The sequence below is a fragment of the Astatotilapia calliptera genome, chromosome 14 (genome assembly GCF_964374335.1).
Source record: "Astatotilapia calliptera chromosome 14, fAstCal68.1, whole genome shotgun sequence".
NCBI classification, from domain to species: domain Eukaryota; kingdom Metazoa; phylum Chordata; class Actinopteri; order Cichliformes; family Cichlidae; genus Astatotilapia; species Astatotilapia calliptera.
In genome coordinates this window covers 20,065,545-20,092,978 of record NC_137435.1, presented here as the reverse complement: position 1 = coordinate 20,092,978, position 27,434 = coordinate 20,065,545, and the positions used below count along the sequence as shown (strand labels likewise).

General features: G+C 39.3%; 1 protein-coding gene across 2 annotated transcripts in view; it reads left to right on the top strand.

The window, feature by feature from the left end:
* Nucleotides 1-23,542, top strand: part of aipl1 (aryl hydrocarbon receptor interacting protein-like 1) — a 40,832-nt gene extending 17,290 nt beyond the window's left edge. Inside the window, exons 1-6 of one of the 2 annotated variants that reach the window (XM_026193681.2) lie at nt 17,285-17,523; nt 19,916-20,095; nt 21,562-21,750; nt 22,202-22,378; nt 22,481-22,622; nt 23,007-23,542. In XM_026193681.2, coding sequence (XP_026049466.1) covers nt 17,419-17,523; nt 19,916-20,095; nt 21,562-21,750; nt 22,202-22,378; nt 22,481-22,622; nt 23,007-23,206 — 993 coding nt within the window. In that variant the 5' untranslated portion in view covers nt 17,285-17,418 and the 3' untranslated portion in view covers nt 23,207-23,542. Of the gene's footprint in view, nt 1-17,284; nt 17,524-19,915; nt 20,096-21,561; nt 21,751-22,201; nt 22,379-22,480; nt 22,623-23,006 lie in introns of those variants that run through there. The other variant, XM_080288442.1, reaches the window with a different exon arrangement.
* The last annotated feature ends 3,892 nt before the right edge of the window (nt 23,543-27,434 follow it).

Genomic DNA, 27,434 nt, shown 5'->3' with positions numbered 1-27,434 from the left:
CTAGCCATATTTAATCTGCCCCAAATAAAACAGGTCAATAATTTAATTTGATTGTATAGGAATATGCTCTAAGCAACTAGATTGCATGATTAGTAAAAAGAAGAAAAGGGGTTGAAATCTTGTCATCGAGTGGTGCCATGTAAAACATTTAACTTATATTAACTTAATATAAATGGTCAGGGATAGAATTCAAATTGTCTGGACTTTGAGTGAGCAGTAAAAACAGAAAAGTGCCATAAAAATGTCAGTCCAGTGCACCAGATGTTCTTCCAATCCAATTTTTTATGGAAATGAAGAAAGGCATTCATTTTCTGGCAAAAACCCAGTAACAGTTACAAGTATTCTATAAAGAAATTTTATTTTTTTAGCCGCTCTCATAAATCAGTCATGGTCAATACTCAGCAGGGTTCCCCGCTGATAAATGGCCCATTTGGTGTGTTTGGTGTTTTTGGTGTGGTTAGTTCAGATTGCAGGTGCACATTCACAAAGTCAGCAGTAACTACTGACTACTACATTAAACTTTAATATTACAACAACAAATGTTGTTGTCTTCTTAGTCACATTCAGTTGAGACTATGTAAATATGTATTATTAACAGAATATAATAGTCTTCAGCTCTGACAGTTTCTGTCACTTAATTTTTGATGCTGGCCATTGTTGTACAGCAAGACAGCAATACCCTATATTTAGTCTATAATGTTGGTATATGAAAACTTTTGATTGAGTTGGTATCTGCTTAAAGAGTGAAGCTTGTCTTGTGTGCTTATGTTTGTCAGGTACTGGAAAGTCATTTTTCTAAATTAGGTCTAGTAGAAGAATGGTCTCCCTCCAAGTATATTTTAATGAGGTCCCAGGTGCGCTGTCACCTCCTGCAAACACAATGCTCCAATAAAATCCACATCCTATCACACTCAGCCACCAAGGCAACTTTCGTTAACAGTGAAGGGACTTCAGTTTCTTGAGCTTCACACAGAAGCCTTTGTCTGGTTGAAGGCAACACAATGTCCAGCGGCAGAGCAATGCTAAACTGGAAAACACATTTTCGCTTTCAGCTGATTCAGAGGTAAACCATGGAGTTTGAAGCTGCTGAAATACTTTTAATTCTTGAAAAACGACAATTTCAGGGTCGATTACACAACCCGCAGCTAAATATACCATCAGGCTGTCTAGACCACAGCTGTAGTTTATGATTTGAAAACAAAAATATAGATTTTCTGCAGGGAATCACATAAAAGCGAAGAAATGGGAAGTCACTGGTTCATTCCTGCCAGATGAGATGATGGACAATAAAAAACACATCGTCATATCGTCTTTCCTTAAGATCACATTTTCAAATTTATAGTTTTAGATGTCAGCTGTACAAGTTCTCTGTATAGCGCTGTAAAGCATAACAATGCCTCAAGGCACTTTATATTCTAAGGCAATGACCCTACAACAATACAGAGAAATCCACAATATTCAGATAACCCTGTATGTGCTAACACTTGGCGACAGTGGGAAGGAAAAACTCCTATTCAATAGGAAGAAACCTCCAGCAGAACCAAGCTCAGGGTAGCGGCAGCAATCTACCACAAAACAGTTGGGGGTGAGGGAGGAAGACACTCAGTGGTGGGGTCAATTCTCAAGAAACGTATTAGATATCACTCGTTATTTTAAGTAATGAGGTAGGTTATGATATGACCTCATATGACCTCCGGTTCATCCAATAAATCCAGGTCCACATTGTTTTATGTCAACTATTTTTTAGATACCGAGATCCGTATTCTTACATCCAGCTAGCATACCGTACATGTTCATTACACATTTTTCTGATGCTGAGTATTTCAAAATAAAGGTCCCATATAAGGTAGTGACATTACAGGTTACTTAATAACTACCCTGGAGAAAGTAATTTGTTGTTGTACTTGCTGAATTACTTTGATGACCTGAAACACCTTGTCATATAATTACTAGTTAACAATATAAACCTTAGGCTATAGTCCCACAAAACAACACAAATCCCTATGCTAATGAGGATGCTCGTATATTTATGATTTTTATTTTATTAGTCCCCCAAAAAAGCAGATGAAAACCAGCCCCAGGAGACTGCCAAAGTGATTCTGCTGTAGAAACATCAACCAGTAGAAACCAAGGCTACAAGCCTGACTGCTCATCTCTGTTTTTTTAACCTGTTGAAGATCAGGCTCTGACTTCTTTGGTGGGGTCCAAATACAATTAGCTTTAAAATCATTCTGGGTTCTTTACTAGCTTTGCATTAGCATGCTGTCTGTGCAGAGGCTTGCAAAGAGCTGAAGTTAGCAGTATATTGCAGTTGTTCCTTTCCTGGATCCAGTTTGCACATTATCATTGTGCTTTTGTCCTTTTGTGCAATAAAAATAAAAGTCATGCCCCTGCTTCCACTCCTGTATTGCTGCATCGCTGTTTCTTTGATGTTTGTGGAACTGGGTCAGACATTAATAAATTACTCATTATTAACATTAAATATGAAATATGTGTGAAAGGACCTTGATTTTTTTTTGACACGGGTGGATTGCTCCCCATTTTTTTGCGTAATTTAATATGTAACATTTGCATGAAGTGATAACCACAGACTCTAGATCACAGGCTATATACTGCTAATAAAATGATAATTTTTAAAGTGTCAGTTGTCTACTTTAAAGCTATAAATTTATACTACTGATCATGCTCCAGAAATTACCTAATGTATCTGGGAGAAAATGCAGATATGAAATTACCACACTGTTTAAAAGATTTTCTAAACTGAGTCATGAAATTTTGGGTGAAATTTGTGATGTGTGCATAAACTGTCAGCCAAACACTGAAGAATTATTGTAGAAATGGCAGCAGCTGAAATGTGGCGAGGTCTGGTTTTACTCATGCTGTCTTTCTTCGGGGTCATCTTCTTTTGAATGCAGGGAATGTGGCGCAATGGCGCTCTGTTTTGTCTCAGACAGCTGTTTTATGGGGGAATACTTATTGAAACAGTCAGTCTTTAGAGCTTTTTTTGTCATCTTTTAGTACCAGTAAAGGAGATGGCCATAAATTATTGAAGCCCCTCAGAACAAGAAGAATACCACTAACGTCAATCTCAGCAAAACAGCTCACCTTTCATATAGACGTAAAAGCAGTTGTTTGATTTTTTTCTGTGAATGCTGTTAATGTTGAAGCAAACAGGTGTAAATCCAATCAGAGATAATTAAAAATGGAAGGATAGTGTAGAAAAAGTCAGATTTAAATCCTGCATTCGTCAATGATATTATAAGAGTAAATCAATCAAGTGCAGAGTGTATTAAATGTGTTGTAAAAAGGTGTAAGGTCAGGCATTCTGAAAGCATTGTGAGATATTAAAAAGTAGCCTCACTCACTCACTCATCACATAGCTCAAACTAGGACTCATCCTGTCTCAACAGGGCCCCTTTGCTTGTGATGTGTTCTACACATTGCAGCAGATACTTGGCTTGCACTGAGCTCTGAAAATAGATGGTAGTTCCAGATAGGTGGGCTGTGAGGGGGGAAAAAGAGAGAGAAAGTGGGAAAGGAAGTGAGACATAGGATATTTTAACAAAAGAAGAAAAGACCAGGATTGTGTGTCTCAAATCTGCTGCCCGCACTACTATTTCACCGTGTGTTAGTGTGTGTGTGAGTTTTAGTGTGCAGTGACGTAAGGAACGGTGCTCTTGTCAGTCTGGTGCTCTTCAGCGAAGCACCCATTATGTAATTCTTTGGAAAGTCTGACCAGTAGTGGCTAGACAATCTTATTAAATAGCTGTGATGTGCAGACACACACACACACACACACACACACTGCCACAGCATGAGGCATGTAGATATAGTCCAACATACTTTAAACACACTCGCTAAAACGACCACTATGATGTGTTACCCTCGAATCCACATAATTAGAGCTCAGACGCCCATACATGTCTATGCGCTGAAGTAGGCCGTGGAGAGCGGAGGCTTATCAGCAGAGTTATAAATAACTGGACGGCCTGCACCTTAAGACGGTTTTGTCTGGGTGGAGGGCGCTCAGAGTTCAATGTAACCTGACAACTTAATCCCTTGTAAGAGACAGGGAGACAGAGGAAGATTGGTGAACGTGGGGGCCGTCTAGGATTTCCAAGCTACTGTTACTTATTAGCACTCAGACAGGAACAGCAAAGTTTCGTTTTTTGTTTTTTTGGATACAGCTCAGCTTGTGTTACACGAGTGAAAACCACTGACACATTTACTTATGTGCAAGATGAACATAGTTCTGCTATATTTTTCCACTCACATTAATAGTTTTTTTATAGTATAGTTTGACATTTTGAAAAACGTGCTTATTATATTGGGGGGTTTTTGTTAAGTAAATAATATACGAGGTGCTGATGAGTGAATCGAGATGTACTCTTATATCATAAGATAGAGCCAAGCTATATGTGTCAGTGTATTTCCTGTGTTTATGCTAAGCCAGCTGTCTGCCTGTAGCTTCATTTTTTCCTCTCTTACTGTAAGTATTGAATATAAGCCACCTCCTTGCTTCCTCTACTTTTACGCAAGTAAAGTACCAGAACCTCTAGTGTCCTCTGGATGCGTGCACATTACCAGAGGAAGCTTTTAGGTGTTTGAAGTGAGCAAATTCAGCAGCCATGAAGAAGTAAAGCTAGCTAGCTAGCTTGCTAGATGCAGCATCCATTTTCAAGCAGGCTGAGCTTTTATTCTAGCCGCATGCAGCATCATCACTGAGATGGAAAACATTGTGCGTGTGTGTCAGGGAGTGCCCCTCTTTGTGTGCATCTCACGCATACTTGAGGAAATTGTCAATAGTTGCTCATAAAGACCAGGACCAGCTGAGAGCACATGGTCCACATTAAAGCCGGTCAGATGCTGCAGACTCCCACAAGGGCGTGCTTGCCATCAGGCTCTCCAGTCCAATGTCTGGCTATTTCAGTGGTCTTCCACGGTCAGGAAATGACTCTGGGTTTGAAACGGAGCTTCTGAGTGGATAATCTCTCCCGGCAGTGCAGACACTTCCAAGTTCACTGGGTTTGTGTTCAGTCATGCAGAGTGTACCAGTGAACTGTGATACTGTAAGGCTGGGATCGATGCATTATTCACATATCTTGGTTTAGCTCCAGAGCTCCAAAAGCAAGGCTCAATCTCCTTTTAAAGATATGTAGTAGGCCTGAAGCTGTTCAAACTAAAAATCAGTAGGAGTCAATCTACAGGTTGCACATTTCAAAACCTAATAGACTAGAGATTTCTCATTTGTAGCATTTGTCTGAATACAACAGGTTAAAGTTGTTGTTGTTTTTTTAATAAAGAGGTTTACTTTCACCTGTTATTTGTCCATACAGTACAATAATATTATACACATTTCAAGACCTTTTAATCAAATTTAGGTGTGTTACAAACACCCACTTATTGCCTGTTTTTTAATTTGTTTGGTTGATTTGTTTGTTTTTAACAACACACTTTTCTATTGGATAGTAAGACAGACTTTTTGTCGTAAGGACTGGGCCAGGTTAAGTTTGTTAAGATCAGATAGGTTGGCCACCGGACAGCAACCATTTAATCCCTTGACCTGGTCTAACCAACAGATTAGACCAGCTTGTTGAGGGAAAATACTCAGGTCGATCCTGTCGCTCTCTGTTGGATTCACTTCAATCGCATTCAATATTCTGCTTTTCTCTCCCATGTTCTCACTGACCCAGAAGGAAAGGTCATGACGGCATAGCTTGATCACAGCAGAGAACTCTCAGAACAGGCAGGGCTTGGTAACCGGATGACTTCATGGCATTAAGTAATTTAAACCAGAAAAGGGCAGACAATACCTTACACAGACAACACAAAGATATAATAAAACACAAGCCAGAACAAAACAATAATGCTACAGCAAGAGGCTGCATCACAAATATAAGCCATATATTTTTTTATTGATTTCAAATTTACTATAGTTTCTATTTGGATAGACTGCAGAAGGAGACTAACTGATGTTAGTCACAAGATAAAAAAAAAAAAAAAAGCTCTAAAGTTAGCTTTGCCTTTTTTAATATTATAAAGATTGCTAATATTAGCAGTTCCAAACTTGATGTTATAGCAATTATAACAACTACAGTGCTTTGAAAAAGTATTTATCCCCCTTCTTAAGTTTTGCATATTTTTCATGAGCAAATACAATATATAGTTTTTAAATCGTGATTTAATTAACTGAGGGGGAAACGTAATCCAAACCTACCTGGCCCAATGTGAAAAAAGTAATTACCTGCCCCAATTAATTAATTAAGTATTAACCACATTCTTTGGAGTTCTTCGAGTATGATTACTCCCAGACCTGTCGAAATTACTGAAGTAGAACCTGTCTGACAAAGTGAAGCAGGCTAAAAGATTGCAAAAAGCAACACATGATGCCACAATCTATAGAAGAAGCTGAAAACCAAAGTCATTGACATCTATTAATCTGGAAAGGGTTAAAAAGCCATTTCTGAGGCTCTGGGACTCCAGTGAACCACAGTAAGAGACATTCTCCACAAACGGAAAAAACTTGGTCATACCAGCAGTCAAACGTGGTGGTGGTAGTGTGATGGCCTGGGCCTGTTTTGCTGCTTCAGGACCTGGATGACTTGCTGTAATTGGTGGAACCATGAGTTCTGATCTCTACGAGAAAATCCTGAAACACACTCAAACACACAGGTAATGCAACAGGACAATGATCCAAAACACACCAGAAAATCAATCTGTGTGTGTGAAAAGTGTGGCTGAAATAAAACAATTCTGAAGAGTGGGCCAAAAGTCCAAAAACAAAAATTCCTCTCCAGCAACTAAAAGACTCATTTCAGTTATCACAAGCAGCTGATTGCGGTTTTTGCTGCAAAGCTGTCGCAGCCAGTTATATTAGGTTTAGGGGGATACTATTTTTCAGACAGAGCCAAGTAAGTGTTTTTTTTTTCCTTAATAAATGAAATTTATCATTTAAAAACTGGTTGCCCTCGTCTAAGATTAAAATTTTCTTCTATGATCTGAAACATATGCAAAGAAAGAGACAAAGTATTGTGCATAAGTACCATTGATTTAGTTTTCTGTAGAAAACAAATTATCTGTTGTTTTGTATTTGTTTGTAGCCGTTAATAGCATCAAAAATGTTTGTACCATAAGTGAAAAAGTAGGAAAGTAACATCATGCATCTAGCATGTGCCTCATTTGGAGAACTCTGTTTATAGCAAAGAATTTTGTTGTTAAATTAAAAAATGTGTTTTATTGCCTTTAATGTTTCTGCCCTTGCGTGCTCTTAAATGAAAAACAGTCAGTGAAATCAGGGTTTGTTGCCATGCTACTGTAGCAACAAGCGAAGCCAGAACTTCAGTTTTGCTGACGCACTTCACACATATATGGTATGGACAAAATTTTTAATGTTCTGACCTGTTTGTTCTTTTGTTCTGTCACAAGAAACATCCTGTAATTACTGTTTTTTTCTCTTATATGTCTCTGTGTACGGGATTCTTTTTCCATTTTGTATGTCATGCAGGTAGAGAAAGCGATCTGCGTGGCTTATCTTAATAGTCGAATAAGCTGTTGTTGAAAGTAAGCAATAGGATTAGGTCTGTATAGATCTGTCGGGTCAATTAGCTCTATTAGCTCGCAGCATGGCACAAGAGGATTTTCCATGTCTTTGTGTTTGTCTCATCAAAACTGTACTGCCAGTTACCTTTGACAATTTACAATCATGAGTTATTATGAGTTGTTAAAGGTACAGATGTGTGATCTACAAGTTACCCACTTGAATTACAAACTTTCAGTAAAAGCATTATAAATAATAATAGATAAATGAGTATTTTAAAGCTCGTTTAAGTTTAAAGATGATGCTTAAACTTCATTTTACCAAGCACTAATCTCAAGGATATGTTCATTATAGGATTTCATAACAGGGCTCATTTAATCTGCTTTGTTCTTAAATTAAAACTCCACTGAGTTGAATGTTAAAGTTACTAGTCAGAAAAGAGTAGCCTATTCAGTTGTGTAAAGTCTTTGCTGACTTTGGAGGAGCTTTGTAAAGAAAGGAAGAAATAACCCATTGGCAGAATCTGGGTTTGCACTAAGACACTTTGGTTAATTAATGGAAATCCTATGACTGGAGCTTAAAAATTCCATGTGCTAGTAGAAATAATCAAGTTGTGTCAAAAGAAACTGCAGGGTCCAGTGTTTTTTGAGGACTTTTGAGATAACTAATTAAGATGAAGGGAGATAGGAAATTAGATTAAAAGAGCCTTTGATGCATTAATTTATTTATTTTTTGCTATAGTTCTATCTCAATCCCACAATTCTTCCAAATCATTGTCAGTTTTAACATGCTCTGCAAAGAATCACTTAAACCTAAATAATAAGGAAAAGGTAAAATGCATTTACACTTAATTTATATTTCTGCAGTGAATCTATGGAGCAACTATGACGTAGCCTACGTAAAGGGTTTGCTGTTATGACCTACCTGTGGCATAGATTTTGCATAGAAGTATAAATTCTTTGTTTACTGGGAAAAAGGGTCAAACTTTTATATTTAAACATCAAAAACATAACTAATAGATAATTTTCAATATGCCTAGGGGTTTGTTGTACTGATATTTACCAGATTTAGCATGCTAATCAGCTAGCATAGGTTCACATCATCTTGTCCCTCAAGGGCAATTCTGAATCACTGTTGTGTCCAATCGTTGTCTCCAACCAGGCCCGCAGCAGGGACAGTCTTTTTTTATGGTGTACAATTCTAACACTCTTGTCATCCAGGTTAGAGGATATCCCACAATGCTTACAGTTATAGTGGCTAGACAGAGTTGGGGAGAAACAGAATACATGTACCAGCGTTATGTATTACCACTTAAATGGGTGATCATTAGAATACAATTACTTTGTTGAAATAAATGGATTACGCGGTGGTCTTTTCCTGTTTCATGTTAGGCTATCCCCTCTCTAATTTTAGTAATTCCACATATTGCTGGAAACCCAAACAAAACAAAACAAAAAAAGTGGCTCTAATGTAAGCACCCTGTTAATGTTGGTGGCGTCAGTTACACAATGGACTCAAAGCCAGCACAACAGAGCCAGCAGTGCAAGGGCAGGAATGCATTTCTTACTTGGAAATTCCAACACTACTTCACATTTAAAGAAGAAAGGAATGGGCGAAATCTGATCTGATCGTCCAACGCAAACTCTGTTTGCCAGCAACCAAGCTGCTCTCAGTGTCAAAAGACTGCAACATAAAGAAACATCTGTAAGTAACTTCTTTTTAAAAAACTAACATTAGCCTACTGCAACTACCTTGTTTTAGTGGTAGCTACCTGGGTTATGTGCCACTTCAGTATCTTCAATGTACTATTGCTGTGTTATTTATTACTATTACTGAAGGCTGCATTACAAGCAGCTAGCTACAAATAATCATGTGCAGTTCTGAAAGTAGACATAAAGAAAATATATTACTGATACAGAAATAGTTTTCTATACAAGATCACTGCAACAAACTGTTACTCATTTTTATTAAGATTTTAAAATCTAGCTGGTATTGCTTTCAGAACTGCACATGATTATTTGCAGCTAGCAGATTGTTGATGCTATCCATCAAGTCTAAAAGTCTGCAGTCTATGAACTACCTTCAGCTAACAATGTTAGCTCGGTGGTGAGTAACCTTCAGTAATAGTAATAAATCACACAGCAATAGTACATTGATGCAGTTGTAAAAAGCATGACAATATATCAAGTAATCCAAAGTATTCAGAATACATTACTCAACATTGAGTAACTTCATGGAATAAGTTACAAACTACATTTTGGGCCATGTATTCTGTAATCTGCAGTGAAATGCAATTTAAAAGTAATCTTCCCAACACTGTGGTTAGACTAGCATATGCCACTATGGAAGACTGGAAGCACTGGCGTAAGCTAAAAACAAAATGGCAGCTGTTCCATACTTTCTTCTATATTTAGTTCAGTACCCTTCTAGGCTATGTACACACAAACTGAAAAAGGGAAAAACAGTGTCATGTGCAATCCATAGCATGCCAAAGCAGCAGCTAGTAATACAACTCAAGCCTTAGAAAGGCAGGTCAGTTTGAAGCCTATTAGGGTTGCCAACTGTCCCGTTTTATACGGGACATCCTTAAATGTCCCGTATATTGACCATTACCTGCACTTTTTGACGTTACGCTCACCAGATTTATTTATTTGTTTATTCATATATAAGGAACCCCATTAGCTTCCACAATAGTCTTCCTGGGGCCCAAGCCATCAAGTATAATCTAATAACATATTACACAATAAAGTAGTCGTAAAAATAAGGGGCTGTTTGGTCTGTGTAGGTTAATAAACTGGGTAATTGAAGCCCATATTTACAGTATTTGCTTATTTTACAAAGGAAATGCCCATGTGATTTCAGTTATCATTTACTGTAGTTTTCTTTCTTTTAGATGAGGTATTGATTAAACTGAATCCCAACACATTGCTCCATTTTTATTATAAGAATATGAACATACAGTGCATATTTACACTATGCCCAGCTGGTTGTACACTGTGCCACTGGCACGCCAGAGTGTCCTGTATTTGATAGCTAAAAAGTTGGCAACCCTAAAGCCTATGAACAATAACACAGGACACCTCTGATGTTGCAAGGCAAAATATTTGTTTTCCGTATCCACACGTAAAAGCTTTCTACAAAAGCTCTAGTGCCTTTAGTGGATTGGCAGGTAGTGCATGTGGCATTTTGAAAGTGCTTTTCACTTGGGGACTTCTCCGGGTACTCCAGCTTCCTCCCACAATCCAAAGACATCAATCTTTGGTTTACTAGTGATTATAAATTGGCCGCAGGTATTAATGTGCGCGTGAAAGGTGTCTGTCTCTATGTGTTAGGCCTGTGGTAGACATGTTACCTGCCCAAGGGTGTACCTGGCCTTGTACCCACATGGCAGCTGGGATGGGCACCAGGCCCCCTCCCCCTCATTGGTGAATTAGATCAGCAGACGAGGATGGATAGATAAAGGGATGGAATTAAATTGCATGTATTATTTATTATATATGTGTGTGTTTATTTTTATCATAGATTCTAATCACAGACTCTGATATCCAATATTTCCTGTGCCACATAGTCACCTTTGCATTATAGAAGAAAGCAAGAGCCTGCATGTACTGTAAGAGTGTATTTATGTGTCATGTGCATTTGCCCTTTGTCCTTGCTGCTATGTGTTCTGGTATGTAGCTAAAGGTCGGGGCCAGGCAGCAAGCAGGACAGCAGGGGCCCTCTCAGGGGGAGCTGAGGCTGGGAAGAGCTGCAGGGCCGAAGTCCAGCTGCACTGACGAGAGCAGAGATTAGGATGGAGCCGTGAATATCAGAGCAAAACAATACACACATTTATGTACAAAATATAGCTCGTGTGAGGAAATAATCAGTTAGTGAGCACTGTGTATTTAATTTCCTCCATGTAAACTGAGGTGTCATCAAAGTGCAGGTACTGATGTGTGCACCTCACGAATCTCAGCAAATGTGATATTCTAGAAACTTCTCACCTCTCGTTACCCGCTGCATGACTTCACAAGACTCCAGTGCAGGCTGTTCCTGAGAAATTTGCAAGTCAAGACAGCTACTGCACAAAATGTACACACATGCAAACACACACACAGCCAGCAACCTAGAAGTCCTCCTGTTGGTCGGAAAAGGTACTGCAGGGCCAAAAGTCCTCTGTCTCAGTGGTTTAGAAAGCAGTCACCTCTGATTTTGTCTTCTCTGCATGACAAGACGCCACAGTCACAAGAATCTTCTGCTCCATGAGTGGATTTAAACAAGAGACAAAAACGTATCTCTCATATAATTTCCTTATTCGTTAAATATGGAAAAACAAATATTACTTTTGGCTTTTGTTTTGTTTTTGTTTCCCCTTCTTATTGACTCAAAGCTACATTTTGTAAGGCTAGTTGGAAGTTACACAGTCTTTTTAGATTTGTGACAATCCTTTTAAAACACTTGGAGTTTAGAAATATGTGGAAAAATATATGGAAGTAAGGACTGGAAGCAATTTATCCACAGCTTTAGTCCTGAACATGATTGCTTGAATTCCACAGTCATCTGTAATCTATGAATGTCATTTTTGTCCACAGCTTTCCTCCATTTGGTAAATATAGTATACACACAGTTTTAAAAACACATTCAATATGAGATCCAAATATGAAATCCCTTGTGGCTGAAGGATTTGACTGGCTTGGTTGAACTGCTGCCATCTTACTTATCCTTTTGAAATCTTTAGAGGAAATATGAGCGATGCATTGGGAATCTTAACAGTTCTAATCTAAGGAAATATGCCATTATTTTTAACAGCAGTTTTGAATTCACACACAAGAAAGCCCGCACATTTATTCTGCTTAAGTAGCACTTGAGTGATTAGTAACCTTACACAGACTAAAATGTACCATTGTAGATTCACGTGCACCATCATCTGCTAGCACAAAGCAAAGGCACTAAAAAGGCTGCAAATGGTAGGAACCTAAAAGGGTATTAAAGCACATAATTGCCCCTATTTTTTTATGCTAACTTTTTGCACCACATATTTGGATGATCTAATGCAACATATGGGCGACCGTGGCTCAGGGGGTTGGGAATCGCATCTGTAACCGGAAGGTCGCCGGTTCGATCCCCGGGCTCTCTGTCCTGGTCGTTGTGTCCTTGGGCAAGACACTTTACCCTACTTGCCTACTGGTGTTGGCCAGAGGGGCCGATGGCACGATATGGCAGCCTCGCTTCTGTCAGTCTGCCCCAGGGCAGCTGTGGCTACAACTGTAGCCGCCTCCACCAGTGTATGAATGTGTGAGTGAATGAATAGTGGTATTGTAAAGCGCTTTGGGTGCCTAGAAAAGCGCTATATAAATCCAATCCATTATTATTATGTGCTTTTGACCTAAGGTGTTATTGTGGATTGTGGTGCAAACACTATTATTCCATCAGTTATTCAGACATTTGCCTCTTTACCTGTTCAGGCAACACATTGACTTACACTGTATGGATAGATGTATTCTCCTCTCTCCTCCTCTTAATCATTGTTTTTGCTGGGGTTGGCCAATGCACTGGCCTGAACAAAGTCATTCTTTACATAAGTATTTGGCAGGTCTCAAATTATCATTAATCTAAACAAAAAGGTTGAGGTTCTCTAACCTAGATTCTAAATGTAAGACATCTCTTATGCAATTAGCTTTCCAAAAGAAATAATGAAATAATAAAAAAACATTCATCTATTCAACTAAGTAGGAAAAAGGGTAGGTTGAAAGTTTTCCTTTCAAAGTCAAAGCAGATCAAACCTCAAAACACTAGTGTGCATGAGCCTTCGCATTTGTGTATGATCAAGACTTCCAGTTGAGGTTACTGACTCTGGGCTGAACGGGACGCTTGCATGTGCTTTGCAGAGAGGTTTACACTCGATCAGTTTTTCTCTGGCGATTCGAGGAAGCATTTCTGTGGAAGTGACCAGGGAGGCTGTGATTCGCCACGTAACCATCGATTCTGTCACTTCTCCTAAACCTGAGAGATGTGCACATGCATAAACACAGAAGCGATAGACGGTCTGTGACGCAGTCCCATGAACCCGCTCTGTATTGTCAGCAGTGGGAGAACTATTTCGATCCTTCACCAAAAAGTACAAGCTTTGCTTGCATACAGTGTATGGCTGCTTTTGCTGTATGTCGTTAAATCTTAAAGCATAGCAAAATATTTTTAAATATATTTTTTTCAAGAAGTCTCAGATATTTCCTTCAGATAACTCCTTCAGTAATATAATATAACAGAATTAAAATAACTGAATACTGAACTGACTCTGAGGTGAAAATACACCTGACTAAATAACTTCTAATGCTTCATGTCTGCTGTGCCAAAGGCCAGCAGAGGCCATTCTACCTTCTCCCTGTGCGTTCTCCGGCTGTATTGACCATGGGTGTGAATGTGAGCCTCAGTGGTTGTCTGTGTCTCTGTGTTAGCCCTCCGACAGACTGACAACCTGTCTAGGCTGTGCCTCACCTCTCAACCCATGGCAGCTGGGATAGTCTCCAGCCCCCCCAAGACCACCATCCTGAATTGGGTAAGCAGGAGAAAATGGGAGGATGATAGGTTTCAGTAAAATGAGACAATCTTTTGGTGGCAAAATCAAACCATTGTTTCAAAAGTGAAAGCACTTATCAGGTAAACGAGGATGTCTGACATTAAAATTACTATTAAATTTGTAAAGTAGGTCAGTTTAGATTTGTTTTTTATCACAGTCCATCCTTGACCCAGCATGCATATCATTGTTTCATTGTTATGCAGATGACTCACTGATTTACCAGCTACTGAAACGTAAATCCATGACTCCTCCAAGGGCCTCAGTGGACTGTGTAAAGCAGGGGTGTCAAATTTACAGCCTGGGGGCCAGAATTGGCCTGGCAAAGACTCCAATCCAGCCCACTGGACACCTTTGGAAAATGTGAACAACTGCATAAATTTTTACCTGCGTTTTCACAGTTTTAAAGCTGTTTCTATTGATAAAGACCAACCCTGCCATTGCCATTCATACTACACCAAAGTAATAGATAAACAATTACATTTTCTGTGAATTAAGAAAAACGTTATATTTCATAATTACAGTACGATGTGAGCAATGAACTAAGAGAACGTTTTATGTAATCACATAGTTCGTTCCAGCCCACTTAGGATCAAAGTTGGTTGTTGTGGCCCATGATGTTAACACATAATTTTGTTAATCATTGTGACTGGAACTCCTAACCTCCACAATCTCTGCCTTTTGAGGATTTATATTTTTTTAAATAAACACGTAAATAAATACATAAATGCTCTCGTTAAAGTTAGCTTTTTTCAGCTACCTGCAAAAGTAAAGCCATTTCTGAGCTTCAGAGACTTTCAGATGGTAATCCATTCCTCAGTTTCATCTCGACTTCATTTTTTGTAACAGTTGTCCAGGTGTCATTGCTTACATAGTCAACTTTAACTAGATCCAAAACCCAGAGGCATGGCTGTTAATTGGCACATACAAACAAGCCCTCATGTCCCCCATATTTGCTTCCTTACACTTCCTTACACTGGGTGTCATTTGGTTTTATTTTTACTCACTTTGTGTTTTATTTTTTATTTAAACCCTTTCTTTTTGTTCTGTGTTTCAGCACTTCGGTGCACTTTCAAAGTGACCATTCTATAAAACATATGTGTATGTGCATGCATGTGTTTGATGTCTCCTGCTCTTGTGTGCTGGCTCCAAACCTCCCCTCAGTGTCTGTTCCTCCTCCTTTTGCATCTGCCTGATGAGCTCTAAGTGTCAATCTCAAAGAGAAAGAAAGGGTAATCGAGCTATCGCTCGTCTGTCTCCTGTTTACTCTTTGTGCTTTGTTCCCAGCAGCAGCAGAAGCACAAATGGTGTACACATCCATAAACATTATTCTATGTGCGTATATAGTGTGCGTCATGGAGGAAGTCCTCCCACGTGTGTTATGTATATGAATGAAAGGCTTTTTACAAAGTGAACAGCTCCACCCCAGGAAATCCATGACTGTGCTTTCCAGAAATAGAGTATTACTTACTTAAGGTGGAACTACTGCATCACCAATTAGTTTCCAGAAGAATCCAAATATGGCAGAGACTGGGTTGTGCTGCCTGTTGGAAGGACTACTTGTAGATGAACCCATTCTCAAAGCTATGCAAGCATGTGGTTCATCAAAGTGGCGCATTCAATTTCCCACGCTACAATGTACATGCAGAAAATTCTGACGTGCTTGCACGCACACACATACACACACACACACACACACACAAATGGACCATAGGCAGAGCAATAGAACAAGGTGTAGGCGTTGTGACGCAAGAAATATGAGTCACTCTGACACAAAGCGGTTATAACAGAAACTGCTGTGATAGTATTACCTCTCCAGCAGGTCAGATGTTTTTTGTTGTTGTTGTTTTTTGTTTTTTTTTTTATTTAAGAAATGACCAGAAATGGTGATACACATGACTTTAAATCTGAAACCTTTCTTGGGACATGCTATCAGGTTTATGAATAATTATAGGACTCTAGCGATAGATTGTTCCTCTAAACTCAGAGATATGATGATGCAAAAGGCTGTAACTATAGCAACACAAATCTGCCATCCGAGGGAGGCACTCTGCCATGTACCCATGTTGCATTTTCAGCATTTCACTTTCGAAAAGGAGAGAAGACAGGGCAGGGAGAATGTAGAAGAAGGAGAAATTTATTTATTTATTTTTTTGTAACTGGCATTTAAATGTGTTTGTGAAGGTTTTAGTTAACATAAGCACCTCTGTGCCACAAGACTGTGTAAATAGTTTGTTTGTAAAGGCCAGCTTTACACGTGATTCCCTCTAAGAGCTTTACTTTCAAATCAGAGGCAATACGATCTAGAAGCAGGCAAACTCCTGCTGCACTGCCCAGCTCTTCCACAAGAGGGGGTGAACTCTGCCTTTACCTTGAGCAGCTGCCAAGTACATACCGAACTATTGCCCAATCCTGTTTGTCACATCAGTGGGGGGGAAAAGGCAAACCTGATAGAAGGTTGCAGCATTTTCCAGGGATATAGAGGTCTTATTTGAACAGAGATTAGACAGCTGTCTCGCTTGATAATTCAATGCGAAACACTAACTTTTCCATGTTGTTGCACAGAGGAAACACAAGCCTATAAAGTTACACAATTGTGAGCGTTGCCAAGGTGCAGTTATTGGGTTTTCTATTTGTGCCATTAGTATGGAATAAGACATTAACACTGGGTAATGCTTGGGAATAATTGCCCCCTCAAACTGCTTGCAGACTTTGTTAGCAAACAGTACGGGGCACTTGGATAACACACCCGCACACATGCACACAGGCACTGCACAGATGGGAGACAGATGTTTCATAGACAAGGTCAAGGAGTCCATAGAGTAATTGTCTGCTCCACCATTTCTCAGTATTCTCTGCATTGTTTGGATCACCACATCCACATAAATCCTGGAAATTTCCTCTGGAATGGAAACCATTCCAGTTTTGCTCTTGTAGACCTGTACAGAGTTTTCTTTTCATGTTTTATCTCTAGCACAAACACACACACAAACATGCACATTAGGACTTTTCATCCAGGCAAATGTTGACATTAAATCTAAAGAAACTTAAATCCATCCCAATTAAATCTAGTCCTGGATTGTTGTTTCATTTGTTATCGTCCTCTTTGTGTTTAGAGAAAGTGCTGGGGATGAGTGCTACAGAGGGATGATGGGACATAAGGAGAGGAGGAGAAGTTTCTAATCTCATTATCTCTGCCTAAACTAATCCACCACAATCGATACCGCCAAATCATCAACAAGCTTTTACATATATTGTACCCATCACAACACAGACACAAACCTCTGTGTGAGATATATGCTTTGTAATTTAAGGTGAGGTAAAGATGTCGGATATGAAAGACGCACTCCTGCTGGGATCAGAAGGAATTAAGAAAACCATCCTGCATGGAGGGAGTGGAGACATTCCAAAGTTTGTCACAGGAGTGAAGGTACTGTAGGCCGACTTCATTTAAACTTTTGGATTATTCTACCACGGATAGGCATAAAAAAACATTTGACTTCATATTGTCTCCGGAGCCCAAAATTAATCGTATTTGACCATTTTTCATGTGATAGGTTAAATTAAAACTATAACTCACAAAGCGAGAAATATAACTCATACTAAAACTGCAGTTTTAATATGTGCACTTAATTATCATAATGTCATCAGCATCACAAGACCATGCAGAAGAAGAAAGGCAGCGACTCTGTGTTATAACACTGTTGTCTGTGGCTAATTTTGATTTTAAGCAGAGCAGATGTACCTTTTTTTAATTACAAAGGAACAGAATGACTGTCTGCACAATGAGCTCAGGAGCTAACTGTGTGTTGCACTTCCTTGAAGTAGTATTTTAATATACACAAAATTAACAATAAGGGAACACAGTTCAGAAAGTTGAACAACAGAGTACAGAAGTTCATATATTTAGCTTTTTAAATATTTGTGGATTTTATCTCCATACTGTGTGCTTATTATTTAATAATTTGCCGCAGGAGGGGCAAAGAGGGATGAGCATGCTCAAGTTACTGTAGTTCCCAAGTTATTGCCAGTAGAGGTCGATAGAAGATGTAGCGGTTTATAACATTTTAATGAGATTTTAATTTTATTTTATGACAATATAAATTATAAGAACATTCTTCAAATGAGAACTGAATTTGAAAAAATGGCTTGGACGTTAAAGACGTATGAAGTTCTCCTTATCTCAGTTACATTATGTGTCACTACTGATCGAGGCTAACTGACTGTCTCATACCCTGTTCTTGTGTTTTCCTAATAATGTTTACTACTCGTTTCTCATGTGCCACTGAAGCCTTTCACAAGGGTCATGAACTCATTGATGAATTTTACTGGTGCTGCGCATTAAAGAACTGGTTTTTCTTTGTTACTACAGCTTGCACACAGTTCTTTTAAAAGGTTTCCATTCCTTGGATATTACAGAACCAGACAACCTTGGCATGTGTGACCTTCCTCCTGTCTGTCTCCTTTGTTGAGTAACTGAGCTGTGTGAAGCTCGTGACGTAACATTTTTGCTGAGATGCTCAAATTTCACTGTTATTCAGACCCATATTTCACCATAATATCTTTTCCCATCACTGAGGTTTGAATACGTTTGCACTTCCTCTTCCACTTTATTCTTCTGGTATTTACACTCATGCTATCGCTATGTTATGTAAACTAACCTGTTTGGGGAGGTACTGCCATCATTTTCTCCAGTTTGTCCATTCTGTAGAGTACTGTGTAAAAATCTTGATCCATCCATTCGCTTCCACTTATCCTTTTCAGGGTCGCGGGGGGCGCTGGAGCCTATCCCAGCTGTCATAGGGCGAAAGGCGGGGTACACCCTGGACAGGTCGCCAGTCTGTCGCAAATCTTGAGTCAACCTTAATTTCTTTATCTTTTGCTTCCAAGGAGTCAGACTTTTTTGTCATTTTTAAAGTGGTCTTGAAGCTTTCTGAAGCTCTTTTAAAACTGTTCCTTTGGACATCGGCTGCTTTTACATTTTCAGCCCAGTCCTCATCATATAAAAAGGCACCTAAGTCAAGAGATCAACCAGTGTTGTGGCTACACACAACAGTCAACGTAGCAAAGAGACTATTTTAAATTGTGTCTTTAGGCACTTTTTTACCAGCAGCCGGATGCAAAAGCAAATGATTTGTTCCCATTTCTTTTGTTGAATCTATGGAAAATGCCAAAGATAACACAGTTTGACAGACATAAAATTTTATTTTTGCACCAACAGGTGATTGCCAAAGAGCTGTTAGCTGAAAACTTGGTATATCTCCTCGTGGTATACAATGTGTCCCTGAAAGACTTTAAAGACACCGGATAACATAAACAGTCTTTAAGAATAGGAGAAAATCTGAAGCCTCATCTGAAATCAGTGGAAGGGTGGCTGTTAATAAGCTATTCTTATAGAAAGGAAAGAGGTGGGGAAAAGGCTGAGGGGTGCAAAACTGCACAAGAACTGGACTGAAAATCAGGTCCAACAGGTTTGATGGAGTGATGAATTCAAATTTGACATTTTTGGTTCAGCTCAGGAGAACACAGAGGCTCTTTAGTGGTTTAAGGGTGTTGGGGATCTTGTTAAAATTGGTGAAATTATGAATGCAGATGAGTTCAGGCAGATTTTGATCCATCATGCAGCACCATCAGGAAAGCATTTGATTGACAGTGGTTTCATTTTTGTACAAACCTTCTATATTGTGTTTTTCCATTACGTTTTCAATAAAACACTTAACTATTTCCTATTTTCCTAGCAAATATGAAAAAATAACAGGCGACTCTACTGTATGTAGCAGATTCACACAGCATGGGCCTTTTTCTCCTTACTATTTATCCAGGTGACCTTCCACTTCCGCACGCAGCTGTGTGACGACGAGCGCACGGTGATAGATGACAGCAAAGCGGTTGGAACACCCATGGAGATAGTGATTGGCAACATGTTTAAGCTGGACATCTGGGAGACCCTGTTGTCCTCTATGAGGATCGGTGAAGTGGCGGAGTTCTGGTGTGACACCGTTGTAAGTGCTAATAAAAGCTTTGGTTTTGTATTTATTTGATTGCACGCTCCCTAATTTTCTCACTCGTCTAACTCAAAGTGGATTACATCCTGTTGATCCAAACTTAGTCTGAAAAGTGTGTCCGTGCAGACAGAATGACATCATGCTGCAGATGTGTGAGTTATAAACAATGCTTTAAATAACAAGGAAACAAACTAACACAGGATGAGATGTCTTCCAGATATAGAGGTTGAAGGTTAAGGTATATATGGGACACACAAGTCTTCATAACTTTTGGGTTAGAAGAAAAACGAAATCATCATTTTGTGGTTTTAAACAAACATTCATGCAGCAATAATAACAAGTCGGGTACCGGCTAAAGTTTTACTTTTAATTCACTGAATATATGATTGTTTTTATGAATAATTGTCATCTCATACAGATAAACAAAGACAGATAAAAACTAACAGATAAACAGATCGATCCCTGCAACAGGCTTTATAATATAGACATGCTACCTCAGAATATGTTGTCACATGTTATGTAATCCATAACTTTTTAACTTTTTATGCTAGCGTGCGTGTGTGTGTGTGTGTGTGTGTGTGTGTGTGTGTGTGTGTGTGTGAGAGAGACAGATGGATCGAGGCATACTGTCATTAATCCGCAGCAGCCTCACTTTTCCCTAATCGGCTCTGACTCCTGCTGAATCAGCACTACTGACTCCCCTCCACTCTGATTAGATTTGATGGGGCTTAGAGCTTTTATTCACTCCGAACAACACGTCTGCACGACATAGCCTGCTCCACTGGCTGTGTCGTGCGCTGCCACTCTTCACCCAGCAGAGGGCAAACATAACTTGTTAAGAAAACAAGCTCCAGGGAATGCTGAGTAACTCAATGTAAAATGTTTAGTGCAAAGCTTCAAGATTCTTTATTGTAATTATGCAGTCACATAATGAAATTCTTTGTGTTTAAGTGTCAGCTTAAAACAGGCAAGATTTAAAACAGAAACACACATTAAATAGGCAAACATCCTGGAGCTCATTCCAGCTACCACAGGGCGAGAGGCGGGGCACACCCTGGACAGATCAATAGGGAAACAATTAAAAGTAATATGTATGGAATGTTGCAAAGGGTTGTCCTGTTACTTTTCAAGCAATAAAATTATATCTCTGTGCTGGATTATTAGAGCAGAATTAATAGTGTCACAATTAATATCAGTGTGATCACAGTTCAGCTTCTAAGCATCTTTAAACCTGTTCATTTGGTGTAAATTATGTAATGAATGAGCAATGTTCAGTCAGCACGATAACAGTGTTTTTTTTAGTTGCTGAGTGATGCCATATCGCCATAAAACATATAAATATTTAACAGACAGCCATTTCAAAGACACCAAACTCATGAGGCACAGACTAAAAGTCATGGACTGTTTCGTGATCCACCTCAGTCACTTTAAGTCTTGTATCACCTTGTGATCCTCCTTTCCAGCACACTGGTGTCTATCCACTGGTGTCCAAAAGCATGCGACGCATCGCTGAGGGCAAAGACCCAGTCGACTGGCACATCCATACATGCGGCATGGCCAACATGTTTGCCTACCACAGCCTTGGCTATGAAGACCTGGATGAGCTGATGAAGGAACCGAAGCCGCTCTACTTCGTCCTGGAGCTGCTCAAGGTGAGAAAGAAGAAAGACAACCTGCAAGCTCGCCTACCAAATAAATGCTTTTTAAATTAGGAATATATTTGCATTAAAGGGGTTTAGCATATCTAGACGGGGATGTCAAACTCACTGTACACTTTAATCATAAATGGGCTGTCAGTATAAAGAAGTTTCATTTCACACTTAATCCCTGAGATGTCTGAGTATTAGAAAAAGATTTCAAAGTATATCTCAGTTTTTCTGCATAACAAAGAAACACTGCTGTAGTAAATGAAAGAAATCTGTCAGTATGACTCTTGTGAGTTGTGAGAAATAAATATTTAAAATTAGGGAACAAGTTCTGGTAGCCGGGATTGGAGCCTTTGCCAGGTCTATTTTGGCCCTCAGGCCTTATGTTTGACATCCCGGCTCTGTAGTATAATTGATGGAAAACTGAAGTCCGTGTATGTGCATGTGTGGCTGACAGGTGCAGCAGCCCAGAGAGTACGACAGGGAGACGTGGGCTCTGAGTGATGAGGAGAGGCTGAAGGCCGTTCCTGTGCTGCACGGCCAGGGAAACAAACTCTACAAACAGGGACGTTACCAAGAAGCCACACAGAAATACAAGGAGGCCATCATCTGCATTAAAAATGTTCAGACCAAGGTTAATACTTGAAAAAATTGATCCAAGGCAGAAATTCCTTTACAAAGCACTGATTTGCCATTATATATAGGCATGACTTTGAACCTCTTCCTCCCATATCAGGAGAAAGCATGGGATGTCCCATGGATGAAGCTGGAGAAGATGGCCAACACTTTAACACTTAACTACTGCCAATGTTTGCTCCGCATGGAGGAGTACTACGAGGTCATTGAGCACACAACCGACATTATCAATCAGCACCCAGGTTTGTCACTCATCACAAGCTTTTTAACTCGAGCAAGCGAGGGATCTTAAAGCAGGGGGAGAATTCTCTGCCAAGAGTATTATCACACTTTCCAGCCAGTTGTGAAAGACTGTCACATGGTTTACAGTTTATTCAGGCTTTTTTATATGCCGGGCATGTTTTCATACTGTGAGAATGAGCGTGTGAATTTTTTTATGACGCTTGTAATTGCAGGTTGCATAGTCCCGTTAAAGTCTGATCCTGGTGCCTGTGCGTGTTTTTATCATTCATAGACCTAAACGGTTATGTCAGTTATGTCTTCTCTCACTGCAGAGCTGCATATTTCTATCGCATGACTGCCTGCTTGCAAATGCATAAACAAACAAGCTTATATTTGTCCTGCAGGCATAGTTAAGGCCTACTACCTGCGAGGGAAGGCCCACGTGGAGGTGTGGAACGAGGCGGAGGCCCGGCAGGATTTCAGCAGGGTCCTGGACCTGAACCCGGGCATGAAAAAGGCTGTTAAGAAGGAACTGGCCATACTTAACATGCGTATGGAAGAGAAGAACAAAGAAGACAAGCTCAAATACAAAGGCATGTTTTGACCTGATGAGACTGAGAGCTGATCGACTAAAGAAGAATTCAGCTGTTAAATATCAAACCTCTGCACAGGATACTCACCTACATGAGAGTATCTGATAAAATGATCCATCTTATAAACTGCAAGGTTGTATCAAACTCCAAATTATAGCTGACAACGTGTGTAAAAATGAAACGAAGAACTTTTCATTGTTAAAACCTGACTTATTGTGGTTTATATGTTGTGGATGTGCATTATGATTAAATTGTAATTAATATTTGTTTGTATTTTGACTCCATTATTAAGCATGGCCAAAATATGTACCCAAATGCTATAAGTCAGATTAAAGTCTGAAAGTCTGTACTTTAGTCATATCTTGATTATTTGATTTAAACTCCATTGTGTTGGTGTACAAAATTACAAAACCTTGTGGACCAAACTGTATATCCCTGAAGCCAGAAGCCATTTAGCATAAAGCCTGGGAAGGAAGAGACATCTTCCAGCAAAACGGAAAAACTTTGGTTATAATTTGTGACCTTTGGACTAACCTGGTTGTTTTTTAACCATTTTCCTGTCATTTATATTCCAACCATTTGCTGGTTATAATAACTTGGCATTTGCTCTATACTATGGAGACACGGTTGTGGTTATCTTAGTTTTTAAAGGCCACAAAGAAAGGGAGTACATTTATTTTCCACAAATTAAAATATTTTTAAAACTACTGTTCCGGTTTGCGACGTTGTTGACTCATCGAACTTATTTTTCCATTAACTGACTCGATTCGGGACCAGACGCTCATTATGAATGTGCCAGTAATTTAACTAAGAGGCAATGACCTGAGTTGTGTGAATGTTGTGGAAAATTTTAAATATTATCAAGTCGTCCTGTCAAAAACTGAGAAATTACTTTCTTAGTCTTGCAGAAACGCTGAACGTCCACAAGATGGAGCTCTAACTGTAGCTATACCTCTGCAGCAACCTGATCCCTGATGGGAAAATTACTCTGTCTCAGCAGCATTCACATCTGTCACAGGAGTGTGGGCACTGAAAACTACTCCTTAGTCCCTTCATATATTTACAAATGTGCTGTAAGCTGAACATAAACTGAACAGGAGAGAAACGCTCGTGAACGACACAACTGATTTTAAGTAAATTCTTTAAGAAGAAAATACACTGAAAGCAGACGTGCCTCTGTGTGTACACTGAGATAATATACTAGCTCAATAGCATGACATCATACTGAGAGCTGGGTTTAATTCAGGGAATCCCCGTTTATCAGTGCTTTCCACCCAGCATCCCTATAACAGGTCACCGCTGAATGCTAATGCACCATCAAATGATGATGAAAATCAATAGAAATGTATTAAGAAACACACACACACACACACATGACATTCAACACAGGCCATTATCACCCCCTTTATGCATTTGTTTTTCGGGAGGTTTGCCTGGTTTAACGCAAGTAAACAAGTAGAATAACATGGTGGTTTAATAGAGAGCCCATTAGAAACCGGATGCTGTCTATCTCAAGAGGATCCTCTTCACACATCTAACAACGTATTTTCCAAATAAATAAATAATATATGTATCTAAATCTGTTCGCAAACTTTGATTTATAAAGATTTGATTTATGGTGAATTGTGTCACTGAACTGCTGCCCAAACATGCCACAACAGCAAATTCTGCATAGCAGCACAACTCGCCATTGGCTCTCGTCCATAAAGCGCTGGTGCTGATGTTGGGAGCGGGGCAGGGAAGGGAGGAGGAGGAGTGGAAGGAGGTAGAAGGGAGGGGGCTCGACAGCCCTGCTTCGCCCGCTTTCAACAGTGCAATGCGCCAAGTTAGCCACAGAGAGCTAGTTACACGGCGGAAGTACAGCGATCATGTAGGCAAAATAAAACGCTGCGAATGTCACATTATAGGAGAAGTACATGAAAGCATGATTTCTGAGATTTTTGTATTTATTTTACTTTATTTTAGAACGTAGGCTGCTTCGTACTGTGTAGCTAACGTATCCAAAAAAGTTGTTGTCTCTTATTTTTTATACTTATGTTGCAGTAACTTGGTAAAGGCATGTGTTCATGAGTTTGGGGTTGTGCCAAAGGACATTAGTATGGCCCATTATAATTTATCATGAGTTACACAGATCTGTGCAAAAGTCTTTAGCCAGACTTTTTTGAAATGGTCTTGCTTGTTTGTTAAGTCACTTAATGATGAGTCATTCGAACTCAACCAATGAATCAGTGTTGACACTTACCAGACAACTTATCAAAGAATCCATTTCAAATATTATCTTTAGGCAATGTGTTACTAGCAAGTGCTCACAAAAACACACAAACTGTTAAGAAGTAGGAAAAAATCCAGCAAACATCCAACACAGGACCTGAGAGATGCATCTGGCCCTTCAGGGCCTCTCTTTAATGAGAGAGGTACAACAGTGAACGTGAACAGCCATTGACCAGTGGTGTTGGTGATCTTGTCAGAATTGGTATTCTCAGACTTTTGATTCAACATGCAATGCTATCTAAGCGTGTGATTGATGACAGCTTTATTTCTCAGCATGGCAGTGATCACAAACACACTAGGCAAGGCAAGGCAAGGCAAGGCAAATTTATTTGTATAGCACAATTCAACAACAAGGTGATTCAAAGTGCTTTACAGAGACATTAGAAACAAAAACAAATAAAAAGCATGATTTAAAATTAATTAAAACAAGCAAACAAACTAACTAACTAAACACACACATTTCACACCTGTTCGCGCGATCTGAACCCTTATCGTAAGGGGAGCTACCAGTCCTTCTGTGGACGAGCTACTTTCTATTTTAAATTCCCTGAATTTAAAATACTCTCTAGACCCAGCTGGGGAGCTACCCAGAGCTCTAAACCCACTTAACAAACAAACAAACAAACAAACAAACAAACAAAACAGTATGTAAAATCAAAACAGATAAAATCAGAACAGTAGATAAAATCAGTAGTTAATGTAAGTTTTGAAATTTAAGCTTAACAAACAAACAAAACAGTATATAAAACCAAAACAGATAAAATTAGAAATAGATAAGATCAGTAGTTAGTGTAAGTTTTGAAATTTAAGCTTAAAAGTGTGGATTTGGTGCTTTATTCAAATGCAGCTGAGAACAGGTGAGTCTTCAACCTGGATTTAAATAAACTGAGTGTTTCAGCTGATCTGAGGCTTTCTGGGAGTTTGTTCCAGATATAAGGAGCATAAAAGCTGAATGCAGCTTCTCCGTGTCTGGTTCTGACTCTGGGAACTGATAAAAGACCGGATCCAGATGACCTGAGGGATCTGGAAGGTTCATACTGGGTCAGCAGGTCACTGATGTATTTTGGTCCTAAACCATTCAGAGCTTTATTGGCCAGCATCAGAACTTTAAAGTCTATCCTCTGACGGACAGGCAGCCAGTGTAAAGACCTCAGAGCTGGACTGATGTGGTCCACTTTTTTGGTCTTAGTGAGGACTCGAGCAGCAGAGTTCTGAATGAGCTGTAGTTGTCTGACTGATTTTTTAGGTAGACCTGTAAAGATGCTGTTACAGTAATCAAGCCTACTAAAAATGAATGCATGGACTAGTTTTTCCAGGTCCTGTTGAGACATCAGATCTTTTATCCTTGAAATATTCTTGAGGTGATAGTAAGCTGACTTTGTTATTGTCTTAATGTGTTTTTCTAAGTTTAGGTCTGCATCCATCACTACACCCAGATTTCTCGCCTGGTTTGTGGTTTTTAGATGTATAGATTGAAGTTCTCTGGTGACCTGTAATCGTTTTTCTTTGGCGCCAAAGACTATTACTTCAGTTTTGTTTTTGTTTAGTTGGAGAAAATTGTGGCACAACCAGTCATTGATTTCCTCAATGCATTTACCAAGAGCCTGTACAGGGCCTCGGTCTCCTGGTGACATTGTGATATATATTTGTGTGTCATCTGCATAGCTGTGGTAGTTTATTTTGTTGTTCTTTATAATCTGTGCCAGTGGGAGCATGTAAATGTTAAACAGAGGGGGTCCCAAAATGGAACCTTGGGGAACTCCACATGTGATACTTGTCTGCTCAGATGTGAAGTTACCTATTGATACAAAGTATTTCCTGTTTTCTAAGTATGTTTTGAACCAGTTTAGTACAGTTCCTGAAAGACCTGCCCAGTTCTCCAGTCGTTTGAGTAATATGTTGTGGTCAACTGTATCAAATGCTGCACTGAGATCCAGTAAAACTAGGACTGACATTTTTCCACTGTCT